The sequence below is a fragment of the Muscardinus avellanarius genome (assembly GCF_963383645.1).
Source record: "Muscardinus avellanarius genome assembly, chromosome: 12".
In the NCBI taxonomy this organism is placed as follows: Eukaryota; Metazoa; Chordata; class Mammalia; order Rodentia; family Gliridae; genus Muscardinus; species Muscardinus avellanarius.
In genome coordinates, this window is record NC_137798.1 from 36,903,398 (window position 1) to 36,922,565 (window position 19,168).

Consider the following 19,168-nt stretch of genomic DNA (forward strand, 5'->3'; position numbering starts at 1 on the left):
TGGGTTCCACCCCCAGTACAACAACAAAAATATAGGGCTGGAGGAATAGTTTAGAGGTGGAATGCGCCTGGGTTCAATCCCTAGTAACACACACACACACACACACACACACACACACACACACACCAGCTATTTATATCTTGAAAAATTATAAATTAATTTCACTTGTTTATTATTCCTCAAATTTAGCTATGTTTCAATCTAAACTTGTTACCTGCCGGGTGTGGCAGCGCATCCCCACTCTTGGGAGGTGGAGACAGGAGGATAGTGCAGGTTCAAAGCCAGCTGCGCTGGCTTAAGAGACCCTGTTTCCAAATAAAAATATGAAATAGGTCTGGGAGTGTAGCCCGGAGGTAGAAGGGTTTCCAGGAACCCCCAGTACCACCAAAAAATAAAAAAATAAACTTGTCACCTCCAAATTTCTCCTGTCGATTTCTTCATGTTAACAGAGGCACTATTAAGTTTATGACCTAACAATCAAATTCATCATTTCCTATATAGTGAAAATTATTAAATGAAAGTTAGTTCTTTGACTAAATAATCATCAAGATCTGTCCTTTACTTCTATTTCTACTCTAAACCTGTCAGGACCTATGCTAAGATTGCTTGCTTTTATTTATTTATTATTATTATTTTTTGCAGTACTGGGATTGGAACCCAGGGGAATACTACCTCCAAGCAACACCCCAGCCCTAATTTTTATTCTTCATTTTGAAACAGGGTCTCACTAAGTTGTGAAGGGCCTCGCTAAGTAGCCAAGACTCTCTGTGAACCTAGATCCTCCTGTTTCAGCCTCCCAAATTCTGGGATTACAAGTGTGTGCCACCATGCCCGGCTCTACTTTTCTTTTTTGATTTTATCACACTGAAGATGGCGCCCAAGAGCCCTCTACTACTGATCTACATCCCTAGCTTTTAAAATTTTGAAACAGGGTCTTGCTAGGTTCCTCAAGCTGGCCTCAAACTTTTACTACTCCTTTCTCAGCCTCCCCCAAACCAGTTATATACGAGTGTTCACCACCACATCTGGCTCTAAGACTACATACTTTCATCACAGTGGATAAATAAAAACATTTTTATTAACTGGCTGACTTTAAAAATAACTGAAATAAGCAAGGTGTGGTGGTGCACACTTTTAACCCCAGCACTTAGGGGCTGAGACAGGAGGACTGCACAGGTTTGAACCCAGCCTCAGCTACTTAGTGAGGCTCTCAACAACTTAGTGAGACCCTGTTTCCAAATAAAATATAAAATAGGTCTGGGAGTATAGCCCAGAAGAAGAAAAGCCCCTGGGTTCCATCCCCAGTACCACACACACACACACACACACAAAAAAAAAAAAAAAAAAAAAAAAAAAAAAAAAACTGAAATAGCCAAGCAGGGTGGTGGCACATGCCTGCAATCCTAGTACCTGAAAGGTTGAGACAGGAGGATCATGGGTTTGAGGACAACCTCAGCAACACACCGAGACTTTCAACAACATAGCAAGACCCTATTTCAAAAACAAGAAATAAAGCCAGGCATGGTGGCACATGCTTGTGATCTCCACACTTGTGCGGCTGAGACAGGAGAATCGCACAGGTTCGAAGCCAGCCTCAGCTACTTAGTGAGGCTCTCAGCATCTTAGTGAGACCCTGTTTCCAAATAAAGTACAAAAAAAAAAAAAATAGGTCTGGGAATATAGCTGGGAGGTAGAAAGCCCCTGGGTTCCACCCCCAGTACCACAAAAAAAAAAAAAAAAAAAAAAAGAAAGACAGAAAGAAAAAAGAAAAAAGAAATAGCTGGCATGGTGGGAGACTGAGACAGTTGGAGGCCAGCCTCAGCTATTTAGTGAGATCCTTTTTCCAAATAAAGAATAAAAAATAGGGTTGGAGGTGCTTCCTGGAGATTGCATGACCCTGGGTTCCATCCCCAGTACTGTAAAAACAAAACAAACAAAAGACTGGGGTTGTAGTTCAGAGGTAAAATGTCCCTGGGTTCAATACCTAGTACCAAACATAAACACACAAACAAACAACCTGAAACACAGTTGGGGATGTAGTTCAGTGGCAGAGCATTTGTCTAACAGGCAGGAGGCCCACCCTGAGTTCAATCCCCTAACACTACAAAAAAAGAAACAAAAAACCCCAAACTGCTTAATTGCCATTCAAAGCAGCATTGGCTCTAAAACCTAATCAACTTAAACCAATTTGAACATGAAGAGATCACCTTTCCCAATTTTTTTTTTGTTGTTGTTATTGTACTGTGAATGGGACCCAGGGGCATTCTACCTCCAAGCTATACCCCCTATGTTTTTTTTTTTTTATTCTTTACTTTGAAACAGGGTCTCATTGAGTTGCAAAGAGCCTCACCAAGTAGTTGAGGCTATCCACAAACCGCGATCCTTCAGTCTCAGCCTCCTGAATGCTTGGATTACGAGCGTGTACCACCACAACTGGCCACCTTTCCCAATTTAGAAAGCTACTAAGTTGTTACCAAAAATTTTATTCTAGTGTGAAAATGACAATAATAGCAGTTGTCATTTGTGCATCTACAATGTGCTGACTACTATAACACATAAACGGTTTATATGTACTTTTTCTAATTCTCACAATCATTTTGGGAGGAGTATATACCTATTTTTACAGAGAAAACTTCAAGTCAAACTTATGAAACTCACAAAAGGTCACAATCACTTTGTGCCTTAGCAGAAACTTCACTGTAGGTGTGCCTGACTTCAAAGTGGACTACCCTTGCATTACACCAAATTAATTCACAACAGGCAAATTCTAGAGACCTAGATCATACATTTGATTCAACCTTTTTCATTTTACTTCTCTAAATCTCAATTTCTCTAATTGTAGAAAGAAATCTCCAAAGCAGGAGTTAAAGAGTTACTGAGCCTCTGAAAACAAAGGGTCTGTTTGCTTTGCTTTGGTATTGGGAATTGCTTTGGTATTGCGCATTCTACTTCTGAGCTAAACTCCCTGCCCTTTATATTTTTTTTTTATTTGAAACAGGGTTTCACCAAGTATCTTGCTAAATTGCTGAAACTGGCCTCAAATCTGCAATCCTCCTATTTCTACCTTCCAAGTTTTGGGATTACAAACATGTGTTTAAATGATGAACAGAAAAAACAACAATATGCAAGCACTTATTCATTGCTAAGAATAAGTGAAAAACAACCGCATGTTCACCTATGGGTGACTAGTTAACTTTTTTTTTGGAGCACTGGGGATTGAACCCAGGGACATTCTAACATGAAGCCACACCTCCAGCCCTATTTTATTTTTATTTGGAAACAAGAGCTTTGCTAGGTTGATAAGTCTCACTATTTGCTGAGACTCTCCTCGAACCTGAGATCCTCCTGTCTCAACCTTCCAAGTACTGGCATTACAGGCATACACCACCACATCTGACTTCAGAGTTAATTTATAACATACCAAAACAGGTTAAGCATCTAGATGTAAAAAAAAAAGCTCTCTACATAGTAACAGGGGAGAAGTCTCCAATATACATTATTAAATGAAAGAAACAAAGTAAAGATTAGTGTATATGTTTCATTTTGTATAAAAGAAAAATAAGCATATAGATTTGTTTTTACTTGAATCTCTATTAAAAAACACTAAAAAAGAGCCAAGAAAACTAAATAAAAGCAATTATAATGGAAAAAGAGGAATGGAATAGATGGAGATAGCAAGACTAATCAGAAGTTTTTATATCACTCTAATTTTTGAACCATGTAATTGTAAAAAATTGGTAATTTAAAAACCTGGATTTTACCTTTGCTACTTGAGGTCTTCCAAAACATGCAGCATAATGTAATGATGATGACCTTTGACCCCTATTAACATCAGCACCTCTCTCACAAAGAAATTCTACCTATAAAATGATGAAGAATCATAAAGTTGCTTTATTAATACTTCTACCTTGATTTAAAACACTAGCTTTTATTTATTAGCTTACCATTTCCTGAGTTCCAAAAGCAGATGCCCAGTTTAATAGAGTCTGACCTACGTCATCCATAAAATTTACTTCAAAGGCTGAAAGTTTGAAGGAAAAAAACTTAATTTTAAAGTCATTATAACAGTGAGCTTTATTCTAAAGTTTACAACATTTATAGGTTACTATTAATAATCAACTAAGTACAGAGCCAAGAGATTGTTTTATTTATTGTGTGTACATGTGATACTACGAATTAAACACAGGAGCATTCTACCTCTGAGCTCCATCCTCTATTTTATTTTTTATTTGGAGACAGGGCCTCACTGTTGCTGAGGCTTACCTTGAACCTGCAATTCTACTATCTCAGCCTCTCAAATACTGGGATTACACTTGGCTTTCATCTTTTATTTTGAAACAGGATTGCACTAAGTTGCCAAGGCTGGCCAAAAACCTACAATATTCCTGTTTCAGCCTTTCAAGTACTGGGATCACAGGCATGCAATACCATTTCAGCTGAGACTGTTTTTTTTTGTTGGGTTTTTTTTGTGTGTGTGTGGTACTGGGGGTGGAACCCAGAGGCTTTCTACCTTCGGGCTATACTCCCAGACCGTTTTTATATTTTATTTGGAAACAGGGTCTCACTAAGTTGCTGAGAGCCTCACTAAGTAGCTGAGGCTGTCTTCGAACCTGTGTGATCCTCCTGTCTCAGCCTCCCAAGCGCAGGGATTACAAGCGTGCGCCACCACGCCCAGCTCAGGCTTAGACTGTTTTAAATATGGAGGTCTATTATACAATAGTAAATAGCCAGTAAACTTAAGGGCAGCTAAGAAAACATTCTAATTTTTGTGTGGGTATGTGTGTGGTCATGGAGATGAACTCAGAAGCATTCAACCTCTGAGCTACTCCCCCAGCCCTATTTTATTCTTTTTTTTTTTTTTTTTGCAGGTCTGGGGATGGAACCCAGGGGCACTGGACCTCCGAGCTACACGCTACATCCCCTGCCATATTTTTTATGGTTTATTTTGAAACAGGGTCTCACTAAGTTGCGGAGGGCCTCACTAAGTAGCTGAGGCCTCACTAAGTAGCTGAGGGCCTCACTAAGTAGCGAACGGCGATCCTCCAGTCTCAGCCTCTCGAATGCTGGGATTACAAGTGTGCGCCACCACGCCCGGCTTGTTTATTCTTTTATTTTGAAACAGAGTCTCACTAAATTGCTGAGGCTAGCCACGGACCTGTGATTCTCCTGTCTCAGCCTCCCAAGTACTGGGATTACAAGCACGTGCCACTATGCCCAGCTAAAAATTTTTACATCACTGAGGAATCAAAAAGCTTTAAACCTTAAAAATAAACATGAAATAGAAAAAATTAAAGTATAACCTAACAGTAATAGTTGCATAATGACATAATTGTGGAAAAGAAGTTAATCTAAACTAGGCGTGGTGACGCACTCTTAATCTAGTACTTGGGAGGCTGAAACAGGAGGATCTCAGGTTTGCAGCCAGCCTGAGTTACTTAGTGAGGCCCTCTGCAACTTAGTGAGACTCTGTTTCAAAAAAAAAAAAAAAAAAAAGTATGGCTGGGGGGTGTAGCTTGAAAATAGAAAGCCCTTAGGTTCCATCCCCAGTACCACAATAAAAAAAGAAACAAGGCCGGGCGTGGTGGCGCACGCTTGTAATCCCCGCTCTTGGTAAGCTGAGACAGGAGGATCACATGAGTTCGAAGCCAGCCTCAGCTACTTAGTGAGGCTCTCAGCAACTTAGTGAGACCCCGTTTCCAAATAAAATAGAAAATAGGTCTGGGAGTATAGCCCGGAGGTAGGAGGCCTCTGGGTTCCACCCCAGTACCACCAAAAAAAAAAAAAAAAAAAGAAAAAGAAAAGAAACAACTTAGCCACTTTCATAAATGTGGAAAAAAAAATTTTTTTTTTGGTGATGGAGGTACTATTGAGCTATACCTTCAAGATCCCTGCTTTTTTTAGTTTTGAGACAGAGTTTCAATCAGTTGCTATCAAAGTTAAATAGCAGTGCCTCTTAAAGAGATCATGTATAAAGCTCAGGGTTGACATGTAATGGATTTATCCGGGTGGTGGCCAGGCTGGTAGGGTGTAGCTGGAGAAGGTGGATCCCTGGGGTGCAGCCTTGGAGATTATATATGGTTCCTCCTTCCCTTGCTGGTGCCCTCTCTTGCTTTGGTCTCCATATCGTGAGAGCAAAGCCTTGCACTCGCCCTCTCTCTGCTTCCTGCTGCCATGCCCTAAGATCTGTGGTCCCCAGTCTCACATGGACTATACTCAAAATCTCCAAGAAAACCATAACCAAATAAATCTCCCTTCCTCTAAGTTATAGAGTCAGTTTTTTATTTTGAAACAGGTCTCACTGAGTTGCAAAGTGCCTCATTAAGTAGCTGAGGCTGTCTCCGCAATCCTCCCGTCTTAGCCCCCCCAAATGCTGGGATTACAAGCATGCACCACCACGCCCAGCTGGGTCAGTTGTTCTTAATTATACCAATGAAAATACTGACCAAGGCAAAGCCGCTCCCAACTTATGATCTTCCAGTCTTGGCCTCCCAAGTACTGGGATTACAGGCATGTGTCAAGGTGCCTGGCTTTATACAGTTATATTTGATCATCAACTCAAGCAGCATCAGTAGCAAATTTTAGTATATATTACTGTAAATTACTCTTATCAGTTTCTATCAATCTTGATAGAACACTTAAATTCTCCAATTTACCACAGAACTGGCAGAATTTCCTTCAGGTGATAAAACAGATAAATTCCAAACTCTGTAGAAGTTTTATCCTTTCAACAAGTATTTATAAAGATCTTACCATGCATCAGGCTGATAATTATGGAACTTACATATAAGAAGAGGGGAGGATATTGAAGGGATTGGCACAGCATAGCACAATTGCTAAGAATACTGTCCGAAAATTGAGAAACTAGAAATTGCTTATAATTGGCTTATAGTTTTTTATTTTAAAAAACATATATTCTGACCTCCTGTGTCAATTGCATCTATAAGTGCATCGGTATCTTTACTTCGAATACAGTCTATAAGCTGCCGATGTGAGCGCTCCCCAGAACTATCCAGTCTCCGGAGTCCTGGGATTCTGCCTGTAGACCCAGCACTAGACTTAGGCAAAGCCTTTCGTCCTTCAAATAATAGCACCAAGAGAAGGTCAACCAAACGCATGGTATCAAGCACACATCTTTCATCACCCTGTAATGCACTTTCAATTGAATCTGGAAGCTCTGACCTCAGGAGATCCTAAAAGAAAATGGGAGAACAAACCTTAAATATATTTGTATTAAGCAAATACACTTTTTCTGAAGATTAAAGAGCAAAGACTGAAAAACATTCTTACGTGCGTTACTACTGGAGAGCCTCTGCAAAGCGTTGAGAGCAGACTTACAATTGTTGACACCTGATTACTCAGTTTGGAATCTGCAGTTGTAGAAGGGGCTCCAGTGGTGCTGCGACCTGGTTTGCAAGCTGATGACGGTCCTGACACAGTACCACCAGCAGCAGCCATTCGAGACAACAGCTCCTCAGTTAACCCATGCTTGGCTAATGGAGCTGGATCAACACCACGACGGGTAAATCGGTCAGCCAGTGATGCAAAACATCTCAGAGCTCCATCTGAAACCTAAAGACATAAATATGCACATGGATAATATTCACCTTAAAAAAGGCTAATACTAGCCAGGAGACCAGAGGATCACAGTTCGTAGACAGCCTCAGCTACTTAGTGAGGCCTTCCACAACTTAGTGAAACCCTGTTTCAAAATAAAGAATAAAAAATAGGGCAGGGGGTGTAGCTCGGAGGTCAAATGCCTCTGGGTTCCATCTCCAGACCCGCAAAAAAAAAAAAAAAAAAAAAAAAAAAAAAGGCTAATACCGATCAATTCAATATTAACACTAGAGGAAAGGCAGCTGTAGTGGTTTGGGATTATCTTAGTGAAAAGAGTACTTACCTAGCATGAACAAGAGAAGAAAAAGAAAGGCCAGCAGGCAAGCATAGCAGCAAAGTGATAAAGTGTATAATCTATCTAGATTTGAATCATGTCATGGCTCCATTTTCTGCTAACTGTATGATGTGAGAAAGTCACTTAACTGTTTAAGGACTCAGTTCTTTCATCTGTAAAAAACATATAATAATGATACCTATATTTCACTGTTTCACCTTAAGGGAGCTAGCACATAGAAGAAATGTAGACGGGCAGTAAAAGCTCAAAAATGTTAACGCGCGCATGTGTTTGTGTGTGTGTGTTTTTTGCTGGTACCTCCGAGTTACATTCCCAGCCCGATTTTTTTATTCTTTATTTTGAAACAGGGTCTCAGTAGTTGCAAAGGGCCTAAGTAGCTGAAGATATATGCGAGCTGAGGCTCTCTGAGCTGAGGCTGTTCGTGAGGTGAGGCTGTCCATGATATATGATCCTCCTGTCTCAGCCTCCCAAATGCTGGGAATACAAGCATGCACCACCACATCCAGCTTTATTACTATTATAATGTACAGCTTTGCCAAGATAATCTCTAAGTTATCACTGAAAATTTTCTAAATAGTAAAGAAGCACAAAAAGTGAAGTTCCATTTTCTAAACTATAGTAATTTAACCAAGCTTTACAAATAAAATTATGACTGTTTTTTTTTTTGTACTGGATATTGAACCCAGTGTGTTCTACCTCTCTGCTCCACCCCCACCCCTATTTTATCTTTTTTATTTTAAAACAGGGTCTTGCCGGGCATGGTGGCGCACGCTTGTAATCCCCGCGCTTGGGAGGCGGAGACAGGAGGATCGCGCAGGTTCGAAGCCAGCCGCGCTGGCGTAAGAGACCCTGTTTCAAAAATATAAAATAGGTCTGGGAGTGTAGCCGGAGGTAGAAGGGCTTCCAGGAACCCCAGTACCACCAAAAAAAAAAAAAAAAAAAAAAAACAGGGTCTCTGTGGTGTATTCATTTCGAGTCACCCCCTCATGCCATTTTGGCATGGGGCTGTATTTCTATTTTCTGTATTTCTATCTTTCTAATAAACTTCTTTAAATCTTAAAAAAAAAAAAACAAAAAACAGGGTCTCACAGCCGGGTGTGGTGGCGCACGCTTGTAATCCCAGCATTTGGGAGGCTGAGACTAGAGGATCACAGTTCGCAGACAGCCTCAGCTACTTAGGCCCTTTGCAACTCAGTGAGACACTGTTTCAAAATAAAGAATAAAAAATTGGGCAGGGGGTGTAGCTCGGAGATCAAATGCCTCTGGGTTCCATCCCCAGACCCGCAAAAAAAATAAATAAATAAATAAAATAAAACAAAACAAAACAGGGTCTCACTAAGTTGTAGAGGGCCTCACTAAATTGCTGAGACTGGCTTCAAAGTTATAATCCTCCTGTCTCAGTCTCCCATATACTGGGATTACAAGTGTGTACCACCACGTCTGGCTATGCTGGGTTCTTTTACTGAGATCTAATTTTTAATCTTCAAAATTGCACTGAGTCAATAAAATTATACTGAATACTAGCTTACCTGTAAAAATGTTTACATAGTTCTATATTTAAAATTTAAAGCCAGGTGTGGTAGCACACACTTGTAATCCCAGCATTCAGGAGGCTGAGACCAGAGGATTATGGTTCGTGGACAGCCTCAGCTACTTAGAAAGGTCCTCTGCAATTTAGTGAGACCTTGTTTCAAAACAAAGAATAAAAAATAGAAAAACAGAGGGTGTAGTTTGGAGGTCAAATGACCCTGGGTTCCTTCCCCAGACTCCCCAAGAAATCAAAAAAATCAAAAATAAATAAAACTTAAGATTAAACACATACCATTTTTTTTTTGGGGGGGGGGGGGTTGGTCTGAGGATGGAACCCAGAGGCATTTGATCTCCGAGCTACACCCCCTGCCCAATTTTTTATTCTTTATTTTGAAACAGTGTCTCACTGAGTTGCAAAGGGCCTAAGTAGCTGAGGCTGTCTGCGAACTGTGATCCTTTAGTCTCAGCCTCCCAAATGCTGGGATTACAAGCTGTGCCACCATGCCCAGCAACACATACCACTTTTATAATTAAAAACATTTTATGGCCAAAAGTTAGCATATACAAATATAAAAGAAAGAAAAGATGGGATTACCTCTACTTCAAGTGAAAAGTTCAAATTAGTGTATCATGGTTCTAAATAGGAACATAATAATCACTTTTTGAAAACTGAAGGTATACAAAAGCAATTTACTTACCTGATGATCTTCATGCTTTAATAAACTAGACAGAGATTCTACACAAATTTCTAACGAAGTATCTTGAGGTTCCATTTTGCCACAGAGTCTTGATACCACTGCCATAGCAGAGTGCAAAGTATCTTTATGAACCAGGTGTCCACTGTCACGAATGAAGGTAAGCACACAATTCAAACCGCCAGCCTCAAAGACTGCTCCTGACTCACGAGTGCATATCAGTTCCAACACCTAAACAAAATTGAGAAAATATGTATCTAATTTTAATTTGTTAGAATCAAAGAAAACATCATGGACCTTCCAAAGTATATTAAATAAAGTGAAACAAACAATTTTTTGTGTGTGTGTGGGTCTGGAATCCAGGGGCATTCTACCTCTGAATTACAACCCCAGCCCTATTTTTTAGGACTCAGCCTCCCAAATGCTGGGATTTCAAGCATGCACCACCATGTCCAGCTCAAATAAAATACTTTTTGTGAGTGTGTGGGGGGTACTGGGGGTGGAACCCAGGGGTTTTTCTACCTCCAGGCTACACTCTCAGACCTATTTTATACTTTGTTTGGAAAGAGGGTCTCACTACGTTGCTGAGGCTGGCTTCAAACTTGTGCGATCCTCTTGTCTCAGCCTCCCAAGCACAGGGATTACCTGTGAGTTACACCCACAACCCTATTTTTTATTCTTTATTTTGAAACAGGGTCTCACTAGATTGCGAAGGGCCTCACTAAGTAGCAGAGGCTATTGTGAACCATTATCCTCCTGTCTCAGCCTCCTGAATGCTGGGATTACAAGCATGCGCCACCACATATAACCAATATACAAATTGATATATTTTACATTTTTTATGTATTGTCTTCAAAATTACATGGAATATTTCACAACACATCTTCATTTGGGGTATCCATACTTAGTGCTCAATAGTCACATATGGCTAGATTTTAGCACAGTTTTAGACGGCGAAATGTACGTGGCAAGCTAAAGAACTATGGGTAATTTAGCTAAAGAACACAAGATGTTAGACATTAATATAAAAGTTGAATAACTGGGCTCATGCTTGTAATCCCAGCATTTGGAAGGTTGACAGGAGGATTGAGGTTCACACACAGCCTCAGCTACTTAGTGAGGCCCTTTGCAACTCAGTGAGACATTATTTAAAAATAAAAAATAAAGAATAGCTCTAGGGGTATAGCTCAGAGGTAGAAAGCCCCTGGGTTCCATTCTCAGTACTGGAAAAAAAAGAAAAGTTGGATAAATGCCTAGGTATTACTATTATTCAATATCCTCAACACCTAATTTGTGAATATCAAAACATTAAAACTATACTTTTATTTTCTAATAATGTTTATGTTTAAGGTGCTAAGGTACAACTTGAGCGTTAACAAGGTCCATGGATTTTACAGACATACAAACATTTAGACCTTTAACCCATAGGCAAAATTATTTGTTTATTTTTTTATTGTGTGTCTGGTTGTATATATGTATGTATGTATGTATGTATGTATGTATAAATAAATAAATAAATCTAGGCAAACAAAAACAACCTTCAAAAAGAGATGGTTCAACACATCAGCATGTTTATATGCTGAGAACACTGAATCTGCTACAGAGAGCTTGAAAATATAGATCAGTGAATAAGCAATGAAGTAAAATCTCAGATTTGGAAGAAATATGAGGTGAGGAGATCAAGAGAATAAGGAGGGAAAGACCATGAACTCTGAATGGATTACCTATTCCTTTGAGGCTAGAGACAAGACAGACACAAATGCAGAGACAGAAAGTTCTAAAATACAGTCCAGGGTTTTTAGGGCCCCAGAACTTTTTCAAGGATCCTTCAAATTAAACTTGTTTCATAATAATACTATACACACTCTGTCTCTCACTCTAATTCTCTCATGAGTGTATGGTAGAATTCTCCAAATGCTGTATGAGCATCTCATATCTGCAGAAGCAGATATGAGAATCCCGCTGTCTTCTAGCTAGAGGGTTTTTTAAAGAGATTTCTAAAATAAACAACTAGCTGGATGTGGTGAAATACCTGTAATCTCAGTACTTGTGAGGCTAAAACAGGAAATATCAAGGTTTGAAACCAGCCTCAGCAACTTATGAAAACCCTGTTTCAAAACGAAGAGTAAGTCGGCATAATGGTACAAAAGCTGAGACAGGAGTATCATAGCTTCAAGGCCAGCTTTTACAGCTTTAACAAGACCGTTTAAAATACAAACACAAAAAGAGCTGGGGGTACAGCTGTTAAGACAGAGCTCCCAAGTTCAATCCTCAGTATCAATCCATCCATTAATCAATAAGTAAATATTTTTAATAAGTAGAGTTGGAGCTGGGCGTGGTGGCGCATGCTTGTAATCCCTGCACTTGGGAGTCTGAGACAGGAAGATCGCACAGGTTCAAAGCCAGCCTCAGCGACTTAGTGAGGCTCTCAGCAACTTAGTGAGACCCTGTTTCCAAATAAAATATAAAACAGGTCTGGGAGTATAGCCCGAAGGTAGAAAGCCTCTGGGTTCCATCCCCAGTACCACCAAAAAAAAAAAAAAAAAAAAGTAGAGTTGGATGTACAGCTCAGAGATAGAATGCCCGAGTTCAACCCCCAGTACTACTCCCCCAAAAAAGGCACAAAAGTTTTTTCCTAATTTTCTTTTTACTTTTTTTTTTTTTTTTAGGTACTGACATGGAACCCAGGGGGCATTCTACCTCTAAAATACACCTCCAGCCCCATTTTTGGTTCTTTACTTTGAAACAAGGTCTCACTGAGTTACAAAGTGTCTCACTTAGTAGCTAAGGCTGTTTGAGCTCCCAAGTTCAATCCTCCTGTCTCAGCCTCCCAAATGCTGGGATCACAAGCATGCCACCACATCAGGCTTCTTTTTACTTTTTTAAATTGTTATTTCTCATTTAAAATGTTACATATATGTAATAAGTATGTTATTTTAAGAGAAATATTTTAAATTTTTTCCCACACTTCCTTTTGTGTGTCATGGTACTGAGGATCAAAACAAAGGCCTAACACATTCTAGGCAGGCGTTCAAACACTGAGCTATATCCCTAGCCACACTTAGTTTTCATATCTAATATGGTAAATATAGATGTATCTTACATAAACAAAGGCTCCTTTTGGAGGCTCAAACTTTTTTTTTTTTTTTTTGCGGGTCTGGGCATTCGACCTCTGAGCTATACCCCCTGACCTATTTCTTATTCTTTATTTTGAAACCGGGTCTCACTGAGTTGCAGAGTGCCTCACTAGGTAACTGAAGCTGTCCGTGATCCTCCAGTCTTAGCCTCCTGAATGCTGGGATTACAAGCGTGCGCCACCACGCCCAGCTGAGGCTCAAACATTTTTTTTTTTTTTGTGGGTCTGGAGATGGAACCCAGGGGCATTCAACCTCCGAGCTACACTGCCTGCCCTATTTTTTATTCTTTATTTTGAAACCGGGTCTCAATGACTTGCAGAGTGCCTCACTAAGTAGCTGAGGCTGTCCGTGAACCGCGATCCTCCTGTCTCAGCCTCCCGAATACTGGGATTACAAGCGTGCGCCACCACGCCCAGCAAGGCTCAAACATTTAAGATTTGTAAAGGAATCATAAGACAAAAACCTTTTAAAACAGTTCACCTAGAGCAGAAAGAACTCTAAGAGTGAAGCAAAAATCATAAAAAGAAACAACATGGCCAGGCATACAATTGTAGCCCTAGCACTTGAGGGTGAGGCAAGAGAACAAATCACTTAAGACCAGGAGTTCAAGACCAGCCCTGGTAACACAGTGAGACTTTATCTCAAAAACAAAACAAAAATCTAAATGTGTTCACCAAGTAATTCCAATAAATTGCTAAACCAGTACTAATAATTTTAGAATTGAATAAAATTTAGTTAATCCACAAATAAAACAGCTTACTCTGAAAAGAATATAACAAAATAGTTAAATTCATTTGCCCTAGATCCAGACTTCCTAATTTTCAGATTCCTGATCTTTAAACCTTGACATAACCTTTAAGTAAATTACTCAACCTTAGTATACTTGATATTTTTCATCTGTAAAATGGAAATATTAATACAACCTACCTTGTATAATTTCATAAAGATTAAATGAGTTAACACACTTAAAAATGTTTAGAAGAACGCTGGGTGTGGTGGCGCAAGCTTGTAATCTCCGCACTTGGGAGGCAGAGACAGGAGGATCACACAGGTTCAAAGCCAACCATGTGCGCTGGCTTAGGAGACCCTGTTTCTAAATAAAAATGTAAAAATAGGTCTGGGAGTGTAGCCCAGAGGTAGAAGGGCTTCCAGGAACCCCAGTACCACCAAAAAAAAAAAAAAATGTTTAGAAGAAAGCTGGGTATGATGGCACACACTTGTAATCCCAGTACTTGGGAAGCTAAGACAGAAGGATTGCAGGTTTATGGCCAGCCTCAGCTACTTAGTAAGGCACTCCATAACTTAGTGAGACCCTATTTCAACATAAGAATAAAAAATAGGGCTGGGGATGTATCTTGGAGGTAGATTGCTCCTGGGTTCAATGCCCAGTACCACACACACAAAAAAAAAAAAGTTTAGAAGAATATCCACCACTGGTGGCAACTGAATTGTTGTCATAGTGGTTTCTGAAACTATTTTCATATAAAATAACTCGGCAAATACATGAGTAACCTTTCTCAAAGTGCCAACCAGAACTGAAGGGCATAGGAGTGACCTACAATTTTCACTCACAGGTAAGATATCTTTTCCCAAGTACAATGGGATATCCTTTGGTGCCACAAGATTGACTTCTCACTTTCAACAAAGTAAAAGGCCAGGCATAGTGGCACATACTTGTAATCTCAGAACCTGGAAAACTAAGACAGGTCTAGGGACAGTCTCAACAAGTAGTAAGACTTTCATCAACCTAGCAAGATCCTGTTTCAAAATTAAAAAAATAATAGAGGTAGGGGTGTAGCTCAGAGGTAGACTACCCCTGGGTTCAATCCCTGGTATCAAAAAAAAAAAAAAGTAAGAGAAACTGGGTGTGGTGGCACACCCTGAAATCCCAATGGGAAGCTAAAACATGAAAATCATCACAGGTTTATGGCCAGTTTTAACAATTTAGCAAGACCCTTAGCAACTTAGTGAGAGGCTATTTCAAAATAATAAAATTTTAAAAGAGAAATGATAGAATATTTTTTTGTGTATGTGGTACTGGGGATGGATCCCAGGAGCTTTCAAACACCGGACTATTTTTCTTTTCTTTTATTTTATTTGGAAATAGGGTCTCACTAAGTTGCTAATAGCCTCACTAAGTAGCTGAGGCTGGCTTCGAACCTGCATGATCCTCCTGTCTCAGCCTCCCAAGCATGCACCACCACATCAGGCTTTTTTTTTTTTTTTTTTTTTTTTGAGGTACTGAGGATTGGATGCAGGGGCATTCCACCTCCAGGCTACACCCCCAGCCATATTTTTTTTATCCTTTATTTTCAACAGAGTCTCACTAAATTGTGAAGAATTTTTTTTTTTTTTTCTTTTTGGTGGTACTGGGGGTGGAACCCAGGAGCTTTCTACCTCCGGGCTATACTCCCAGACCTATTTTATACTTTATTTGGAAACAGGGTCTCACTAAGTTGCTGAGAGCCTCACTAAGTAGCTGAGGCTGGCTTCGAACCCGTGCGATCCTCCTGTCTCAGCCTCCCAGGCGCGGGGATTACAAGCATGCGCCACCACACCCAGCCAATTGTGAAGAATTTTACTAAGTAGCTGAGGCTGGTTGCCAACCTGTGATTTTCCTGTTTCAGCCTCCCAAATACTGGGATTATAAGCATTATCACACTCAGCTCAAATTTTACCTTTTAATATACTTTTTACTCTTTAAGTAATGCTCAAATGAGCAGATAAATAATATTTACCTTTACACACTGTTCAGCTAAGTCTCTGCTAGTTCTGTTGTTAAGTTCAACTACAACCAAACGATTACAAAGTGCTTTTATAGCTCCATCTACCCCAACGATCCTTCGGGTGCATTCTGCAGATACATCCAGGTAGTATGTTATGGCACGGGCTGTAACCTCTAACACATTGTCAGGAGCACTTTCATCAAGAAAAATCTTGCAGAGGGCTGGTAAGAAAGTACGAGGAGGACATCTGTAATGAAAGAAATATTACAAGTAATATGATTGCTAAACAAAGTATTAAGAAATTAATAGAAAATAAAAAACCATAATGTTATACTCAATAGTGCTAATATTAGGTAACATTCTTCTAGCTTCCAATATAATTTTACCATGTAAATTTCGCCATTGCTTAAAACACCAAGCAGTTTAAAGTAGCAGCATTACCTTCAAATATTAAAAAAAATATTTTTTTTTTTGGTGTGTGTGTGTGTGTATGTGTGTGTGTTACTTAAGATGGAACCCAGGGGCTTTCTACCCCCAAACTACACTCCCAGACCTATTTTTTTTTTTTTTTAATATTTGGATACGGTCTCATTAAGTAGCTGAGAGACTCACTAAGTAGCTGAGGCTGGCTTCAAACCTGCACAATCCTTCTTTCTCAGCCTCCCAAGTGCTGGGATTACAAGTGTATGCCACCATGCCCTACTAAAAAATGAAATTCTTATGTATACTCAACTCAACCATCAACTGTTCTGTGAAACCTTCCCTAACTTCCCCAAATAGTTAAGCAGTACTTTCATGTTCCTTAAATATAAAAGCAGGGTACAACTGTTTAATATAACACTTTATTTGTTTAATTTATTTATCTTTTTTTGGTACTAGAGATGGAAACTAGGGGCATTCTACCTCTATGCTACACCCCTAGCCCTATTTTTTATTTTGAAACAGGGTATGACTAAGTTGTGGAGGGCCTCATTAAATAGCTGAGGCTGGCTTCAAACATGGATCCTGTCTCAGCCTCCCAAGTACTGAGATTACAGGCATGCACCACTGCTCCCAGCTTTATTTCCTTAAATTTTTATGACTCCCTACAGGCCAGGGAACATTGTTCAATTCCTGTGTTTTGTTTTGTTTGGTTTTGTGGCAATGGGATTAAACCTAGAGGTGGTTTTTTTTGTTTGTTTTTTGTTTTTTACCTCTAAGCTACTTTCCTTCACCCCCTTCCTCTTTTTTAAATTTATTTCAAAACAGGGTCTTCTTAAGATATAGCACACTGGCCTCAAGCCTGTCATCCTTCCGATTCAGCACCCCAACTCCCAAGTACTGGGACTACAGGCATGTACACCTGACTCATTTTGTTTTATAGGAACAAGCACTAATATGGGGGTCTAAAAAACCAGAATAAAGCAGAGAACAGCAGCTATGTGACCTTTCTTTTTTACATATATTTTTTATTTGGAAACAGGTTCTCACTGAATTGCTGAGAGCCTCACTAAGCAGCTTGGCTGGCTTGAAACCTGTGCGATCCTCCTGTCTCAGCCTCCCAAGTACTAGGAGTGCAGCATATGCCACCATGCCCTGCTGCTATGTGACCTTTCTTAGCCTGTTTCCTCATTTGTGCAGCAAAGATATTAACTAAACAATACCTACATTACATGGTTGTTATGAAGTTTAAATTAAGTTATATAAGTAGCTGAGGCTGGCCATGAACCCTGATCCTCCTGTCTCAGCCTCCCAAAAGCTGGGATTGCAAGTATGCGCCACCACTCTGAGCCATCATTCTAATTTCTCTGCACAGAAGTTTCTCCACATTTCAGTGGAATTATTTTTCCCCAAATTTTTAGCGTGCAAGTGAGCCCCTTTCATTCCTTTAGCAGCTTTAAAAAATTCTTGTATAGCTGGACGTGGTGGTGCATCCTTGTAATCCCCAGCATTAGGGAAATTGAAACATGAGGATCACAGGTTCAGGAGCAGCCTCGGCTACTTAGTGAGGCCCTTTGCAACTCAGTGAGACCCTGTTTCAAAATAAAGAGTAAAAACAGGGCTGGGAGTGTGGCTCGGAGATAGAATACCCCTGGGTTCCATCCCCAGCACCACAAAAAAATAATAAAATAAAATAAAGAATAAAAAATAGGATTGGTGGTGTAGCTTGGAGATAGAATGCCCCTGGGTTCCATCCACAGTACCACAAAAATAAATATATAAAAAAAAATAGGGCTGTGGTATATAGCTTGGAGGAGAATGTCCTTGAGTTCCATCCCCAGGACCACACACACACAAAAAAAAGGTTAAGGTAGCCGGGAATAGTATGCTTGTAATCTCAGTACTTGGGAGCGGAGAAAACAGGATTGCGGTTCATTGACAGCATCAGCTACTTAGGCCCTTTGCAATTCAGTGAGAACCTGTTTCAAAATAAGGACCAAACAATAGGGCAGTGGGGTGTAGCTCGGAGGTAGAATGCCCCTGGGTTCTATTCCCAGTGCTACAAAAGGGTTGGGAGGGTCATGGTTAGGTAAATTCAATTCCAATGTGTAAAACTTACTTTTCTCCAATTATAATATACACACAAACTTGACAGCAACTCATTCAACACATCTACTGAATGCCTTTTCATATCAAGTACTATACTAGCAACGTGGCGTGTGGGGGGTGCGGGGAGGGGGGATAGGACACAGTGCTAGACTGAGAACCTCAAAGTCTCATTACACAGTCAACAATTATACAGACTATACACACAAATTGTTCGAAGAAACAATGTTCATATACAGAAAAATTCCAAGAGTTAAAAAACCTATCTCCAGACAGGTGCACATACCAATAATCCCAGTACTTGGGAGGCCAAGATAGGAAAATCAGAGGTTCACAGCCACTTTCATCAATAATAAAAATAGGGGTAGGGGTGTAGCTCAGAAGTAGAAGGCTCCTTGGTTCAATCTCTAGTACCACACACACATACACACACAAAAAAACCTATCTCCATAAACTTTCATCGCATTTTTCCTGTTGTGACTAGAATAGTGTTTTGTTTTTTACATTTTTTGGTCACAGACACAAAATTTTTCTGAATTTAGCTCATCACCTATGGACCTTCAAGATTACCAAATAAGAACCCCGAAAGAAGCCGGGCGTAGTGGTGCAGCTTGTAACCCCAGCATTCCCGGTACCACACACACA

At 39.9% G+C, this 19,168-nt stretch overlaps 1 protein-coding gene across 8 annotated transcripts in view; it reads right to left on the reverse strand.

The window, feature by feature from the left end:
* HECTD1 (HECT domain E3 ubiquitin protein ligase 1) overlaps positions 1-19,168 on the reverse strand; it is a gene marked incomplete at both ends in the record, with an annotated part of 106,727 nt that overhangs the window by 74,499 nt on the left and 13,060 nt on the right. For all 8 annotated transcript variants that reach the window (XM_080706757.1, XM_080706756.1, XM_080706752.1 and 5 more), the window contains 6 exons: positions 3,762-3,860; positions 3,945-4,021; positions 6,920-7,190; positions 7,288-7,569; positions 10,138-10,365; positions 16,010-16,244. In XM_080706757.1, the coding sequence (XP_080562883.1) occupies positions 3,762-3,860; positions 3,945-4,021; positions 6,920-7,190; positions 7,288-7,569; positions 10,138-10,365; positions 16,010-16,244 (1,192 nt within the window). The remainder of the gene's footprint in view (positions 1-3,761; positions 3,861-3,944; positions 4,022-6,919; positions 7,191-7,287; positions 7,570-10,137; positions 10,366-16,009; positions 16,245-19,168) is intronic.